Here is a 16,859-nt window from a genome sequence, read left to right as displayed (position 1 = left end):
TGGACTAGGCGTGCATGTGGCACACAGACATACATGTAGGCAAAATTGTCATACACATAAAATAAGTTAATTTAAAAAAGAAAATAACATGAAACTTAAAAAAATTCCTCATTGCAGCTGGGTGTGGTGGCGCACCAGCGCTCGGGAGGCTGAGACAGGTGGATCCCTGTGAGTTCAAGGCTAGCCTGGTCTAGTCCAAGACAGCCAAGGCCATACAGTGAAACCTTGTCTCGAAAAACCAAAAAAAAAAAAAAATCCCCTTTATTTTTATTTTATGGTATGGTTATTTTGCCTCCATGTGTGTCTGTGCAGAGGTCGGAAGAGAGTGTCAGAACCCTTGGGATTACAGCTGCAGATGGTTGTGAGCTGCCATGTAGGTGCCAGGAATTGAATCCAGGTCCTTTGGATTTTTTTTTTTTTTACAAAGTTTTGCCGTGTTTTTACCTACAGAGCAAGTTTGATCAAGTCTGAGCAAGTCTGAGCAAGTGCTTTGATCACAGTGAAATAAAATTACAAGTAAGTAACAAAATAGAACTTAAAATCTCATACATATTAAAGCTTTTTTTTTTTTAACTTTTGTTTTGTTTTTTCCAAACAGGGTTCCTCTGTGTAGCCTTGGCTGTCCTGGACTTGCTTTGTAGACCAGTCTAGCCTCGAACTCACAGTGATCCACTTGCCTCTGCCTCCTGAGTGCTGGGCTTAAAGGTGTGTGCCACCACACTCAGCCATATTAAAGCATTTTATACAACTTTTACTCCATTAAAATTGGTCAACAATAAACCATAGCTGAAAAATACATAGAAACAATGATGAAAATATCATATTTCAAAACTTGGGACATGTAACTAAAAATTACATTTTTAGAAAAAATTGGGGGCTTAGAAATCTTATATTAGGGGCTGGAGAGATGGCTCAGAGGTTAAAAACACTGCCTGTTCTTCCAAAGGTCTTGAGTTCAATTCCCAGCAACTACATGGTAGCTCACAACTATCTGTAATGAGATCTGGTGCCTTCTTTGAGTGTGCAGATGCACATGCAGGCAAAACACTGTTACATTTAATAAATAAATAAACATTTTTAAAAACCCTTATATTAGAAAATGAAAGGCTAGGCCAGGTGTGGTGGTATAGGTCTTTAATCCCAGCACTTGGAGGCAGAGCCAGCAGATCTCTGTGAGTTCGAGGCCAGCCTGATCTACAAAGCAAGCTCAGGACAGCCAAGGCTACACAGAGAAACCCTGTCTCAAAAACAAACAAAAAACCAACCAACCAAATAAACACAAACAACAACAACAAAATGAAAGGGGAAGTGTTGACAAGGCAAGCTTCCAGCTCCAGTAAGGAAAAGGAATGCTAGAAATTTCCCCGGAATGTACCAGCTGTTTTCCAACTACAAAGAGAACACAGTCTACAAGACAAAAAGAAATGCCATGTCGAGGGGTGGCTGGTGCCCTTACCTGCCTATCTCGTTCAGTTCTGTGTAAGCAGAATCAAAATTTTCCTTCCAAGAAATGGTGGCACCATCGGCGGCTGCATCTTTGGGAGAGGGAGAATCCACGTGTGACATTAGGAAGGGACGCCGGGATAACAGCCCCAGGGAAACGCTTCTGACTAAATACAGAGGCCACCCAGTGGGGGAAAGGCTGTGATTCTCTGAATGCTATTTTTAAAATGTCCAAGGGGAACTGATACAGCAGAGTCAGACCGTCTCTGTCATCTCCTCAGACACGGGGAGAACAGGGGATGGTCAGAAATGTAGCTCCACAAAAAATCAGAGAAGGCACAGAAAGGGGGTAAGAACACTTTGACGGACTAGAAAAGTCAGTGAAAATGAAGGCCATGGGAGGCTGCAGAGAGAGTGGACAAGCTGAAGTTCATTCTGAAGAAAAAGGGAAGCAGTGTGAGGAAGGCATTCTAGAGACTTCTCTGCCTGGCATCACTGTCCTCAGCTTTGTGCAAGCTTATCCTATACATCAGTGGTTCTCCACCTTCCTAATGCTGCGGCCTTTAACACAGTTCCTCATGTTGAGGTGACCCCCAACCATCAAATTATGTTCATTGCTCCTTCATAACTGTAACTTTGCTACTGTTATGAGTTGTAAATGTAAATATCTGATATGCGACCCCATTCGGCAGGGGGTGGGGGTGGGGGGCGGTTGGTCTAGATCCACAGGCTGAGAGGGGCTGCTCTATATGGACCCGTGGAACCTCACTCACGACTGGTTCTTGTGGGTGCTTTGGGGATTTAGCTTGGCCTTGTATGATGTGTCCACTCTCGTCACACACACAAGCACATACAGCCACATGTATTTTGTGCTGTCTGCTGGGGATGAGGTTTCAGAAGTAACAAAAGTGAAAATGGTGGCCATCCCAACCCACACTGAGTTAGTGGCGTGGAAAGAAAGGGACCACATCGGTGACTCAGCTCTTCGGACCCCACACTGCTCAGTCACCTCGGCTCTCCCCAGCACGAGCTGGTGATGTGCCCACAGTGCATTCTGAGGATGTGTGGACCTAGGGCTAAGGTTTTCCAGAGTCACAGGGCTGTGAGAACAAAGTCAAGGGCACTGGCAAGCAAATGACTGGGCTGGTCATGACCTGGGACTGCAGTGAGAAGCTTAAGGCACTCTGGGGACCCCAGATTCCCTTTAACCCACAGAGACACAAGTCTGCTGCTTCATAAGTCCGGTGAAACGCCCTCCCTTTCCTATCTTGCGGTGAAACGCCCTCCCTTTCCTATCCTGCGCTCAGCATACACATGCCACCTCTGTGCACTGACCAAAGTGTCACCAGTGGGATATTTCTTCAGATCAGCAAGTTTCTCCTTTTAAAATGTCTACGGGACCAAGGTGGACAGTCAAGGTGGGTCACCAAGCAAGGCTGGCAAAACAAGAACCAGTGTGGTAAAACAGTCACTTCTAGCTAGTTACATGTGTGACGCAGCCAGTCTCTATTTTATGGAGATCCATGTTGAAAATTAAATCTGGAAGGGTGTGGCAAGTATCAACATTGCATCTGGCAATGAAGTCCTTTAAGCAGGCTGCTTTTCTCCGTGTTTTATCTAAGTTGTTGCACACAGGAGTCTCTGATACAGTAGGAAAGAGATGTCAGCAAGAGGCACCCAGGGGAAAACAGGCTTTGAACCCCACAAGAGGTTTCAGGGGAGGGCCAGAGCCAGAAAGCACCCTGTGACACAGGTCTCCTGCTTGTCCCTCGAGGTTCCCCTGAGGACCCCCAAAAGACCCAGGGTCAGCAAGGGTGGTAGACCTAATGCTGGCTCCAAGATATGTCCTGGAGACACTTCATCTGATCTCTCAAAGGTGGCCTGACGGAAGCCGTCATGAGTCACCAAGACACCTCTCCATGCTGGGTCAGAGCCCCCAGTGATTTTGTGACAGTGGCCCACTGCCTGGCTGCTGCTGGCTAGCTGTGCTGGGTCTGCTGGGACTCACCATACTCTGGAAGGTGCACGAACTCCGAGGGCTCACTAGGAAGGCTGATTCCCCAGGGGTTGCTGGCGCTGACCCTGAACTGATAAGGACACCCAGGACTAAGGTCTTCAATGACGAGGTAAGTGTCCAAGGTCGAAGCTACGGACTGCTGCCAGACCTGGGAACCTAGTGTGCAGTTCCAAGGAGACGGAGAGAGACAGAGTCAAAGAAACATTGTTTCAAAGGCCGTCAGCAAACAGAGATAAGAAAACACACAGGATCAGTTCGCTCACTGTCCCAGCTCTGAAAGTCTGTAGGGTGGCTATGGGAGATTTCCACCCAGTTTCCTAAGTAACAGATTAAATGATGGCCGTGCAAGAAGTTGCCCTGTAGGCTCTAGCCCTTCTCAGATGTGCAAGGTAAAGAGAAGGAAATAGTGAAACACATCCCTTGGCTCAGAAGTCACACCCTGCTGCAGGCAGCTTTAGAAAAGGGCTGAAATAAATCATTTTTATAACTGCACAGCTCCTGCTTAATTAAGAGAAGAAAGAAGAATTAAGATAGTGACAGTCATGGAAAGCAAAGTGAAACAAAAGGTCTTGGTGGTGGAGGGTAAGCAGGTGTTTTCAGCTTAATTGGGTAATTTTTTTTTTTTTTAAGTTTTTTGAGACAGGGTTTCTCTGTGTAGCCTTGGCTGTCTTGTAGACCAGGCTGTCCTGGAACTCACAGTGATCTGCCTTGTGATGTGGTTTGGAGCTGTGTCACAAGTATAGCTACCTGGAAGCGCCTTTTAAAACACTATTATTGGGGGCTAGAGAGATGGCTCAGAGGTTAAGAGCACTGCTTGCTCTTCTGAAGGACCTGAGTTCAATTCCCACATGGTGGCTCACAACCATCTGTAAGGTGATCTGGTGCCCTCTTCTGGCCTGTAGGTGTACATGTAGGCAAAACACTGTACATATAATAAGTAAATCTTAAAAAGCATTATTGTTGTTGTTGTTATTAGTCTCACTATGTAGCTAACTCTAGCTGACCTATGTAGACCAGGCTGTCTTCGAACTCACAGAGATTCTCTTGCCAATGCCTCCCAAGTGTTAGGATTAAAAGTGTGCACCATCACACGTGGTTTAAACTTACTTTTCCTTCTTTCCTTCTTTCCTTCCTTTCTCTCTCTCTCTCTCTCTCTCTCTCTCTCTCTCTCTCTCTCTCTCTCTCTCTCTCTGTCTCTCTCTCTTAGTTCACAATGAAAGATATATGTGTGTACACATGCTATAGATTTTATCTAGAGGGGGAGGGATACAGCTTTGATCATCCTTTCATGATTTCTGTTCTGGGAGAAAAACCACAGACTAGCCAACCGCAGAGCTGGGTCTAGTGGGGGCTCGCCCCTTATTAACTAAAGCCTAACGTTTCTTTACTCGTTAGCCTCCTTATCTGTAAAAATGGGCTCACTTGTCCCATCTCTGTGATTGAACTGGGAAAGCTGGCCAAAACAATGGAGACACACTGCCACCCAGTGGCTGGACCAGGATGGCACCAGGGAGGTTTGCATATGGGAACCACGTGCAGCTGCTGCTTCCGTGCTAAACTCCCAGGGTGCAGTAGCCAGGCTGATTCCAGTGAACGGGAGGGTATATATGAAGTCTTGGGTTCGCGACCCTGAAGGCCTCCTGAGAGGAAGTAAATACGGAATAGCAGAGCAACACACCTTCCTCCCGGTACTCCACCGTGTACCCCGAAATAGTGCAGTTCCCAGTGCTGGCTGGGGGCAGCCAGCGGAGGATGACAGAGGTGCAGCTCCTTTCCTGCGCGATGGGGCGGTTGGGGGCTGCCGGAACACCTGCGGAGACAGACAGCAGGGCGGGGCGGGGCGGTTTCTCAGAACTCGGAGATGCATACCATTTTAGTGCGCCAAAACGGGAAATAGAGCAAACCGGTCCCAAATCTGGCCCATAACCTTGTGTAAACAGCACAACCTTCTCCAGGCTCAAGGGAGACCTAGGAGATGGAACCTGCTGCCTGACGACAACCTCCCTCAATTAAACACCACGCACACGGCGGGGGGTGGGGGTGGGGGGCGGGGGGGGAGAGGTGGGGGGCGGGGGGGGGGAAAGAGACGGATCAGGCACTGTGCTCGAGGCTTGGGTAGGAGCTTTTAGCTCTTCCATCTTCCCTGAGTCTCAGGGAGTCCTGGTCATGTTCACTCAAAATAATCAATGAGAAAGCCTTTGAGGCATAAATAAGGAAGGGAGAACAGGGGCAGCCGGGGCAGTGGGGAGGGGGGAATTTGGAGTGACTGTTTAATAGAAAGAGATGATAAAAGAGATATGTGAGCCAGGTGCCCTGTCATCCCAGCACTAGGGGAGGTAGAGGCAGGCAGATCTCTGTGAGTTCGAGTCCAGCCTGGTCTACAGAGTGAGTCCAGGACAGCCAAGGCTACACAGTCTTGAAAAACCAGAGAGAGAAAAGGGATGGAGGGACGGAGGGAGGGAGGGAGGGAAAGAGAGAGAGATCACAGCATACCTTGCACCTTAACTGTGGCAGACGTGGATGCACTTCCGTGGTCATTTGTCGCTATGCAGGTATAAATCCCGCTGTCTTGGGGCATCAGGTTGCAGATCTTGAGGGTGATTTCCCCAGAATCACTAGGACATTAAATGGACCTCCTTTAGACTCCCAGCCAGTTGAGGGGGCAAGTAAAATGCCATCGGCTTGGTTCGTGGTGTGCAAAGCTGAGCGAATGCCTCCAGCTCACTTACTTCTATAGCTCTGGTGAGCACCTTACATCCCTTTCTTTATGTGGGGAAGTATTTTCTGACTATTCTCACTGCTCAAATGTGCTTAAATAAGGAATAGGATACCGATGGAATGAGATATGAATTAGAAATAAATAAAATCCCATAATCTTGTTTGCAATGTAATTGGGAGTATATTACACAAGTAAGCATGGGTTGAAATGGCTTCAGTCTCTTTGAGTCAGTAAAAAATGCTAAAACAGATTCAATAATGAAAATGTTTTAGTGTTTCAAATATTACGTGTGAGACCCTTAAAATCATCAAGCGGGTGTCTGGGGAGATGGCGCAGTTAAAGTGCTTGATGTAACAAGCATGAGAAGCTCAGTTAGTGACAAGTCGGGTCTGCGATGTGCCTGTGACCCCCCGAACCGGGTGGGTTGGGGAGCAGGCAGCTCCAGAGGCTTGCTGTCCAGCCAGACTGTCTAGCTGATGCAGTAAGCACCAGGTTTCATGAGAGACGTTGCCTTAAAAGAATAGGCGGGGAGCAAGTAGATGAAGACACTTGAAGTGGGCCTCTGGCCTCGGTATGCTCACACCCTCTCATATTTGCACACACGCACACAGACATGCATACACACACACACACACACACACACACACACACACACACACACACAGAGTGAACTAAGAAAGGGTAAATTCCTGTGCCTACATGATAACTTTCTCCTTTGCTTCAGAACAGGGTTCAGAAACATCTTGCAGAAGGAACTACTCTGAAAGGGTTAAATTATAGGGAGGTGGTGGTTTGGATGAGGACTGCTCCCATAGGCTTGTGTATTTGAAGGCTTGGTCCCCAGTTGGTGGAACTGCTTGGAAAGGATTAGGAAGTGTGGCCTTGTTGGAAAAAAGTGTGCCACTAGGGGTGGGCTGCAAAAGCTCAGGCCAGGCTCGATCTCCATCTCCTTTTGCCTCCTGTTTGTGGATCAGATGTGGGCTCTCAGCTACTGCTCCAGAGCCATCCATGTCTGCCTGCCTGCTGCCGTGCTCCCTGCCTTGAGGGTCACGGACTCTAATCCTCTGGAACCATAAGCTCCAATTGAAATGCTTTCTTCTATACGGTTCCTTGATCGTGGTGTCTCTTCACAGCAATAGGAAGACACCATCCCTGGGATATGACGCATTCTGAGATCTCCATGACCTTTGCCAAACAGTGACTCTCACTCTGTGCTGCTCAGGCCCATGAGGTTTTATGGCCTGACCAGGCATTTCTTCTGGAAACACCAAGGAAGACGCCCCCACCCCCCAAAACACACACACACACACACACACACACACACACACACACACACACAAAACTTAAGCAAATCAGTGAACAGCGCTAGATTCTAGGCATTTCTGTAAATGACTGCAGAGCCATTAGAGCTCGGTACTGCTTGTCCGCTATAAGCAGCAAGGCACAGTGATGCTTAGAATTCATGAGGTGTTGATGGAACAAGTTAGCAGACTGGTTGGGAGGCGGTCAACCAAACAGCCTTTAGTGTAGGAGCACCTTGTAGCTCCCATTGCACATTCTGAAATGCGCCTTTCTCCCTCTTCTCACAAAACAGTTCTTACATAAGGAATGAATTGTATCACTATCTCAAAGCACCCTGATGGGCAGGAAGCATCCCGGGGTGCTCAGTTAGCATTCAGTACTTCTGACAGATCTCCCTGGGAATCTTTGGACAGATCAGCTAACAGGATGGCTATACGGCAGGCCACAGAAGCATTTTATAGCTATAGTTCAGGTTTGGCCTGTGATTCAAAGGATAATGCTTTATTTGTTTTCTGTAGGCCCAGCACCGAGTGTTTCTAGCTGGTTCCTGTTAGGCTTGGGTGTGTCCACCTGGTGCTGGGCAGCACACACAATGCATGCTGGCACAGTCCAGAGGCTCCGGCTGAGGGGCCAGTGGCCGAGTGGGCAGTTGAGGCTGTGCTTAAGACTCGAACACAGGGTGCTCTGGTGTGTGGGGCTAAACTGCCCATGCTTGCTTTTTTTTTTTTAATGATGACTTTATTTTATTTGCATTGGTTTTTTGCTTGTGTGTATGTCTGTGAGAGGGTGTCGGGTCCTCTGGAACTGGAGTTAAGACAGTTGTGAGCTGCCATGTGGGTGCTGGGAATTGAACTCAGGACCTCTGGAAGAGCAGCCAGTGCTCTTAACCGCTGAGCCATCTCTCCAGCCCAAATCACCCATGCTTTTAACTCAGTCTTTCTCCTAACTAAGGCCAAGTGTGTGATAGGGAATAAACACTAGGATAGCTTCTTTTGGAGTGATTAGTAACCCAGAGAGAATTTCACCCTGAATCCAGCCTCTGGGCACTGTGGGCCCAGACACTGGGTGATTCACTTACCAGGAGGAGATGGTGTATGTGGCTGAACTGTTGTCAGTGTCTAGGATGTTCTGGTCTGGACCCTTCCAGGTGATGGTGGGCTTTGGCCGCCCACAGACTTTGCACTGCAGTATCACTGTGTCTCCAAGCAAGCAGGTGACATCTACTAAGGGCACAAGGAATTCTGGAGCCACTGCAATTGAAGTGATACACACTCGCATCACTGACAACAAACTTACCCCAGCCATTTTAGACGTGGTCGTCCCATCCCCAGAGATGGTGGTGCACCATGGTTCAAATGGCCCTCCGCCTAACATTGTCTGATCTATGAGACACTCACTCTGTAGACCAAGCTGGCCCCAAACCCAGAAAGATCCACCTGCCTCTGCCTCTAGGTGCTGGGATTAAAGGAGTGTGCCACTGTGCCCACCTCTGTGTTCCTCTGTTTTACAGGAAAGTTAGAAACAAAAACAAAAGAGGGAAGAGCTCCATGACAACATGATGCAGAGGTGGCATTTGGGACCATTTCGCTCTCAGTCTTTGGGCTTTATACAAACATGTTTATTTATTTAATCAAAGTAGAGCCCCTTACATTTATTACAAGCTGCTCTCCTTTCACTTAGTAGTTTATCTTAATGGTCTCTCCTTGTCCATAAATACAGATGCATAACCACCATTGCTTAAAGTCCCTACCTTAAAGTTAAATATTACATAATTTATTTAGCCAGTCCCCACATTTCCAATTCTGTCCCCTTTAACAACTCACCTTCTTGGATGAAATTTGGATTTAAGATCTGGAAGGGAAGAAAAAGAAAAAGAACAGAAAAATTGCTTGAACCTTTACAACTTGTATGGACTTTATTGAACCAAAAGCAAGTACTGTTTGGGGCAATGACATCAGGAGCCCACCCTGCCCCAGTCATAGACCCTTTTCAGCACTAAAGGATAGAGAATTGCTTCCTGTCTAAGATGGCTACTGGGCAGGCTTATTGCTTGCTGGTGGTTGTGGCCGCCTTTCTCCCTTCCTCTCCGTTGCCCTTTCTCCATGTTCAACCCCACACCCTTCCCATTCGACTTTTCCTCTGCTAATACCATAACTACGATTTCCCCCACAAATTTCTGGCAGAAACAAAAGACATGAGAGCACTCAAACTGGGTCACAGCAATGAACCTACCCAGGGGTCCTTCCAAAGGTCCCCTCCCTCCCCTATTTGACACTAAGCAGCGGTTTCCTGGTTCAAGAAAAAGATCAGAAGATCCAAGCTATCTATCTGGTCCCAGTGTCACCTCTGTGGCCCTGGCCTCTGCAGGGGATGGATAAACACCTGATCTTTGTCATACTCAAGGCACAAAGGATTCAAGCCCACCAAATGATTCTCCAAATCCAGGGCTGGTCGTAGGAGAAAGTAGCAGTCTATACACGCAACATCTGGCCACTCTCGCCAGCCGGGAAAGCGGTCCTCTCTCAAGGCTGTTCACTCTGGCCTGCCCCATCCCTGTTGTGCCACCTCTCCCCAGGCAAAGGCAAGCCCAGTTCATAAAATCTGGCTTGTGAAAAAGCTTTAGTAAAACAAGGGTCAGGTGTCACCTACTCTGTTCGATGTGGCTGCATGCCCGCCACTTAGCATTGATTGGTACTAATCTTCTTCCGCTGTGAAGTGGAAGAAGACAAAAACACCTAGTGTGCTTTGCTAGTGCAGAGATCAGGAGAGTTACGTGTGCCAAGTGCGTGTTGAATACGGAGGGCTTAGTCGCTATTCAGATAACAACGTGAAGTCCTAAAGGCCTTCCTTGTTGCCTGTTGAGGTGCCTAACCTCCACTACTTTATCATGTAAGGCTCTTTCCTTCCAATTGGCACAGAAAACCTACGCTTAGGTGGCGCTATCTCACTGTCTCCCCATGTCTGTCTCTGCCCTCTGGTGAACACACACAGTTTCTGCGTGTTCTCAGATAGAGTGGTGTGCAGGAGTTCTCTGGAAGAGGCTATTTGCTCCCCGGGGTTCCCCCATTGCACACAAACTGCCCATCTTCGCAGAGATTTTTCACAACATAGGCCGTAGGCACCCTTGCAATGCTGATTCTGGAACAGGGTGGGGAACTCCAGCTTATGCAGTCTGCTCCGTTAGACTGAAAACGCTACCCTGAGCTCCTTCACGTCAGTGGTTCCTGCTCCTTGACCGAAACAGCTTAAAAACAGAAAGTCCAGCCACTGCCTGGACCTCAGGACAAAAGCTCCTGCCTGGCTTGGTGTGAAGTAGTGTGCAGGTATTTGCAGCAAGGGAGAGTGAGTGTGTGTTGGGGGTGGGGAGGGGAGGGAGGGGGGGAAGACGGAGAGGGGAGGGAGGGGATTGAACGCACAGCTTTGCACTTTAGGCAAGTGCACCGACCTAGAAACCTTTGTAAATTTATTTAAAATTTTGATGTAGGGCCTTGCCAAATTGCACAGAGCAGGCTTTGAAATAAGGCTTCTCCTGTCTCAGCTTTCTGAATACTTGGGGTTCCGGGCATGTGCCATTATGTCTGGCTGGCATTTAAACACACACACACACACACACACACACACACATACACACACACACACACAGAGTATCCACTCTTTGAGAACTGTATACACATATACAATGCATTCTGATCATATCACCCAACTCCACCTCCTTCAGAACTATTCGCCATGTCCCCCTCCCAACATGGTGTCCTCTTTCCCAGCCTACTGAGTCCAGTCAGTGTTGTTCATGTGCATGGCACTTTGCTGGGCCATCCACAGGAGCACAGGCTGCCTACCAGGAGCCACTTTCCTGACGACTGCCTACTCCAGCAGCCTTCAGTTGCCAAAGCTGGGTGGTGAGTCCCTCCCCTACCTATGCTGGCTTTTCTTTTCTTCTTCTTCTTCTTCTTCTTCTTCTTCTTCTTCTTCTTCTTCTTCTTCTTCTTCTTCTTCTTCTTCTTTTTGGTTTGGTTTTTTTTTGAGACAGGGTCTCTCTGTGTAGCTTTGGCTGTTCTGACTCGCTTTGTAGACCAGGCTGGCCTCGCACTCACAGCGATCTGCCTGCCTCTGCTGGGATTAAAGGCGTGCGCCACCACGCCGGCTATGCTAGCTTTTTGACTGGCTTTATCCTGTTCAGGGGACCACTGCTGTTGTGAAGCCATACAAGCAATGGCTCGGTGTGCTGGAAGACACTTTCTCATAGTCCTCTTCCTCAACCGTTGGCTCTTTGGGCTCTTACAATCTTTCTGTCCCTTTCTTCAGTGTTCCCGCTGCGGAGCGGCTGTGACGCAGACTTCTCATTCAGGGTTGAGCACTCAACAGTTAGCCATGCTCAGAACTGTAGCCAGCTGGGGGTCTCCGTCTTAACTGTCCACTTCACATCTGGTGGGAATTAGAAGCTGTACTCATCTGTTGGTCCCGGGAATTAGGAGGGACAGCCCTTCATTTTTTGTTTCTTGAGACAGGGTTTCTCTGTGTAGCCCTGGCTGTCCTGGAACTCATTCTGTGGACCATGCTAGCCTCAAACTCACAAAGACTCTCTTGCCTCTCCTCCCGAGTGCTGGCATGAACGGTGTGTGCCGCCACGCCCCCTCGACAGTCCATTTTTAAAGCCCCGTTCAGGCGAATTACCAGACACACTGGTCGAAGAGGCACTGGTGGATGAGTCGATCTCCAACCTGCCCACTTCCTGTCCCTGAGGCTTTTGTGGATGTGTGGCACGTGGAAGGATGTGGTAAATAAAAGCTACTGAGTCTCACACCTAAGATCTCTCTGTGTGAAAATATTTTGGCCCGTGGTAGAGGGAAGTAAAACTTTCCTCAGGGATTAACCACTTCACCAGCAGGGGGTGCCAAAGAGGTCGTACATTAATCTGTGGCCTGGTTTAGGCAAGGTAGGCGAACCCTGTCTGGGCTAGTTATTTGGCAGACACAGAAAAGAAGCTAAGAATATTTCCAGATATTGATTATGGTTACTCAGACCTGGGCTTACAGGAGGCTTTTCTTCCCATCCAAGAAACACTGGCTGGTGTGTGTGTGTGGTTTTGTGGACAAAGACATATGAAGACAAGAACTCTACTCTCTGTATTTATAAAACAATATATAGCATTTAGGTGATTTTTCCTCATCTTTTCCTTTTTTCCTTCCACCTTTCTTTCCTTCTTTTTTGTTTTGTTTTGTTTTATTTTAAGGCAGGGTTTTTCTATGTGGAACCCTGGCTGTCTTGGACTCGCTTTGTAGACCAGACTGGCCTCGAACTTACAGGGATCCACCTGCCTCTGCCTCCCAAGTACTGGGATTAAAGGTGTGCACCACTACCACCCAGCCTTGGCTACCACTCTCAAACAGCATGGGAATCAGTTCCATCTGTAAATTGGGGGTTATAATGCCAACATGGAAGGGTTGTTTGGATGTTGGTAAAGATTCCTTGAGGCTACCCATAGGAATGAACAAGGTAGGCAGGTGCACTGTAATCCAAAGGCATCACTACGGTGGGGAAGATGGAATTTCAATGACATTTGCATTCCGAATTTGGTGGATGGTAAGGACCAGCCCTCACTAGACAACAGAGTTTCGGATTCTGCTCCGTCCCATCCCCCTACTGGATCAGGACTCTAGGGGAGAAAGAAGTGAGAATGCTGCCCAACAGACTCTGTTTGGGGGCCGGTAATTCCCACCATGATGGTGACCCCCAAGAGAGAAGGATATGGCGTCCCTATCAGGAGTCTCACAGACAAGAGAACGGAACAAGTGGTGGGCTAATATATTTCGTATACACTTGAACCCAGGACGTTTGCGTGCTTGGCAAGCACCCCACCACTGAGCTACATTCTCAGGTCCTAGTAGGAAAAAATGAAGCGAGGCTTCAAAAGCCTATGAGAACACAACCCAGATGGCTACACAGAGAATTTTCTTATTCTTCTTTCTCATCACGGAGCCCTAACTGTATCATGTATGCCACTGAATACACACTCTGCTTAAGAAATGACTGTTGCAAGCTGGGCGTCGTGGCACATGCCTTTAATCCCAGCACTCGGGAGGCAGAGGCAGGTGGATTGCTGTGAGTTCAAGTCCACCCTGGTCTTCAAAGTGAGTCCAGGACAGTCAAAGCTACACAGAGAAACCCTGTCTGGAAAAACTAAAAGAAAGAAAGAAAAGAAAAGAAAAGAAAAGAAAAGAAAAAGAAATGACGATTGCTAGTTGAGGTGTGAATTTTAGTGGGAATGCGGGGGAGTGGTCCAACTGTAGGTTCTTCACCTGGAACGACCTGGGAAGCCACCCATCTTCGTTTCTTTGCTCTTTGGCTGGCCCAGGGAGGAGAGCAGGTGTTGCTGACCATGGTAGTGACATCACTGATCTGGGCAGCATTATTTAATTGGTATACACTCCTCAGGAATATCTTCCTTGGATCCTCCAGAGCCCCAGTGAAACATGCAGGCAGCATTACTGATCCTCATCTCCTAAAGGAGACGGGGAAGTGCAGGGAAGTCCTACAGTGGCAGAGAGCTGCCTATGGGTGTCCCTGATTCAGCCCAGTGTCTTGTCCATCACAGTGCAGAGCGCAGTGGGGGGTGCTTGGGGAAAGCACTGCACTTCCTCATAGATATCAAAGGCCCGCCTGCTCGGCCTCTGTCCCATCTCTTTCCAGTCCTCTATAAACTTCCCAGCAGGGACTAAGAACCTGGGCAGGAACTGCACCGACGCTTCTGCTCCAAGCATGGACAGGAAGTGGCCATGACACTGCTCTCCGACTGTGGTCTACTTGGGACTGTATTTGTCTACGGATCTCTATGGTGCCCAGACCCACGAGGACAAAGACGGTGCTGTCTTCTTCATTGTTGTTGCCTCCAAATTTAGCACAAAAATTGGCCTGTGGTGTTCTGTATTTGTCAAACCACTGACAATTTTTAGTGGTGGGATTGTAAATTAGGGGAGGTAAGATAAGAGCACATCTTCCCAAGAAACTGTTGTGCGGTTCACTTTCTATAAACTGGACATGTGACTTCCTTCGGAATCTCCCATTGGTCAGTCCAAGTCTGTGATTCAGCCAATGGCGATCTTCTTCAGTGCTCTTTCAGAGGGTGGTACCTTGTGGCCTCTGGTCATGAGCTGCACCATAGCATTTTATCTGCATCTTATGCGTACCCTCAGCAGATGGTAACCCTTACGTGTTTTACATACCATCAGGAACACCAGTCACGGTGTTAAAAATAGCACCTTTGGTAGAACAGGTCAAAAAGCTGTTGAGTCACGTTAATTGAGGTCATTCAATTACTAGCCTAGGCTTTGGGTCTCCTGGCTGTTTTGTCTACTAACTGTTGTTGATACCTGCATGGATCTGAGGTTCTTTGTGGTTTGTTTTGTTTTGTTTTTCGAGTTAGGGTTTCTCTGTGTAGCCTTGGCTGTCCTAGACTCTCTTTGTAGACCAGGCTGGCCTCGAACTCACAGCTATCCGCCTGCCTCTGCCTCCCTGAGAGCCAGGATTAAAAGTGTGTGCCGCCACCACCAAGCAAGTCTCAGGTATTTCTGAAATTGAATGTTCCCCCACACAGGTGAGCAATCAACAGAAAGTGATGGATGGGAAACCATGGACAACTAGGATGTGTGTGTTTTGGTGACACACACACACACACACACACACACACACACACACACACACACACACAGAGCACAGGAGCTATGTAAAGTCAGCGGTGGGAGCAGGGATGAACTGGGGGGCAGGCAATCAGGTTTTATTTGAACAGCAGAGGGCAGCAGGTAACAGGGTTTACCTTACAAAGGAATGGCTACAGCAACTTAGTTCTTTCCTTCTAGATTTTTCTTCAAAATGGGATAGCAGCGAGTTCAGGGGGAACATTGCAGGTAAAATAAACCAGTATTGTATAACAAACTGAGTTTGAAGGGAGCTGGGCCTTTTTTTTTTCTTGCCAGTATACCCCCAAGAGTCAGACTCCCAGGAAGAGGGTGAAATAATGTCTGGAAAAGCGCTCATCAACTGAAAATGACCCGACCTCATTTTTTTCTAAACCCCTTATCACCCAATCACACAGCACAAACTGCAGATGAAGGATGCTAGTGGGATGAAGATGGCAAAAGAAACTCACACTGAGTGCCCCAACCATCTCATCTTAGAGCTGCCCACAGTGAAACAAAACCCTGCACTCTGCACCTCCAACCCTGCTGCTTCTGTGTTTGCTTCATGTAAATCTGGGTGCAGGGAAGGGAAGCTATGCTAGGTAATACTTAGGAAATGAGCAAATAGTAAAAAGACAGTATTTTCTGGGCTGAGGTTTTGGCACAGTGGTAGAGCACTTGCCTAGTGTGCCTGAGGTCTTGGGTTCTATACACAGCATAAAACAAAACAAAACAAAACAAAACAAAACAAAACAAAACACAAAATGTCTAAAACCTTTCCTGTGTGTGTGGTCCTGGGGTTGCGTATGACTTCTGATGTAAAGGTTTAGCTGTTCGTTATTTCAATCTAACTATGGCAAATAGTTTTCCAATTTCTTTTCTTTTTGTTTGTTTTTAATTTTTTATTTATCTATTATTATTATTATTATTATTATTATTATTATTATTATTATTATTATATTTTGGGTTTTTGAGATCCACCTGCCTCTGCCTCCCAAGTGCTGAGATTAAAGGCATGCACTACCATTGCCCAGCTTATCTATTTATTTTTTAATTTTATTTTTTGAGGCAGGGTTTCTCTGTGTAGCCTTGATTGAGCTGGACACACTCTGTAGACCAGGCTGGCCTCAAACTCACAAAGATCCACTTGCCTCTGCCTCTCAAGTGCTGGGATTAAAGGCATTCACCATGACCTGGCTTCAAATCATTTTTAAAAAGTGTGTGGTGGTGGTGGTGGTGGTGGTGGTGGTGGTGGTGGTGGTGGTGGTGGTGGTGGTGTGTGTGTAATGCATGTAAATACAGGGGCCTAAGAAGGTCAGAGGCATTAGATCCCCTGGAGCTGGAGTTACAGGAAGTTGTGAGCTGCCTATAATAGGTTCAAACTCTAGTATTTAGCTTTCCAGCTCCCTCCAATTTTTTTTTTTTAATTATCTTTGTGATCTGAGAACTTGGTCTGTCTGTGTGCTATTGATTCCTTTTTTGTTTTTTCCTGCGATTTGTGTTATGAGTCACTGAGCGATGCACAGTGAGGAATGCGCACTGAGCTTTGCTGGTGAGCTCTGATAGTGTAGGAATGTTTGTGTGCAGAGGTAAACGGGAGTGGTGGGTACACTCTCAGGGAAACTCCTAGGTCAGTGTGGCACTTGCACGCTCATAAGTGTGCAACATAACGAAGTGGGCCAGGCCCTCAGACTAGGGTGAC

The 16,859-nt window shown here is 47.5% G+C and overlaps 1 protein-coding gene across 20 annotated transcripts in view; it reads right to left on the bottom strand.

Annotated features, from left to right (window-relative positions):
• Window positions 1-16,859, bottom strand: part of KALRN (kalirin RhoGEF kinase) — a gene marked incomplete at its 3' end in the record, with an annotated part of 605,161 nt that overhangs the window by 10,272 nt on the left and 578,030 nt on the right. For all 20 annotated transcript variants that reach the window (XM_084802077.1, XM_084802084.1, XM_084802076.1 and 17 more), the window contains 6 exons: window positions 9,305-9,332; window positions 8,560-8,731; window positions 5,954-6,075; window positions 5,139-5,270; window positions 3,452-3,616; window positions 1,457-1,535 (listed from right to left, as the gene is read on the bottom strand). In XM_084802077.1, the coding sequence (XP_084658203.1) occupies window positions 1,457-1,535; window positions 3,452-3,616; window positions 5,139-5,270; window positions 5,954-6,075; window positions 8,560-8,731; window positions 9,305-9,332 (698 nt within the window). The remainder of the gene's footprint in view (window positions 1-1,456; window positions 1,536-3,451; window positions 3,617-5,138; window positions 5,271-5,953; window positions 6,076-8,559; window positions 8,732-9,304; window positions 9,333-16,859) is intronic.

Source organism: Acomys minous (genome assembly GCF_964271855.1).
Source record: "Acomys minous genome assembly, chromosome: 11".
In the NCBI taxonomy this organism is placed as follows: Eukaryota; Metazoa; Chordata; class Mammalia; order Rodentia; family Muridae; genus Acomys; species Acomys minous.
The sequence above is the reverse complement of the archived record's forward strand: the minus strand, read 5'-3'. Positions and strand labels throughout refer to the sequence as shown.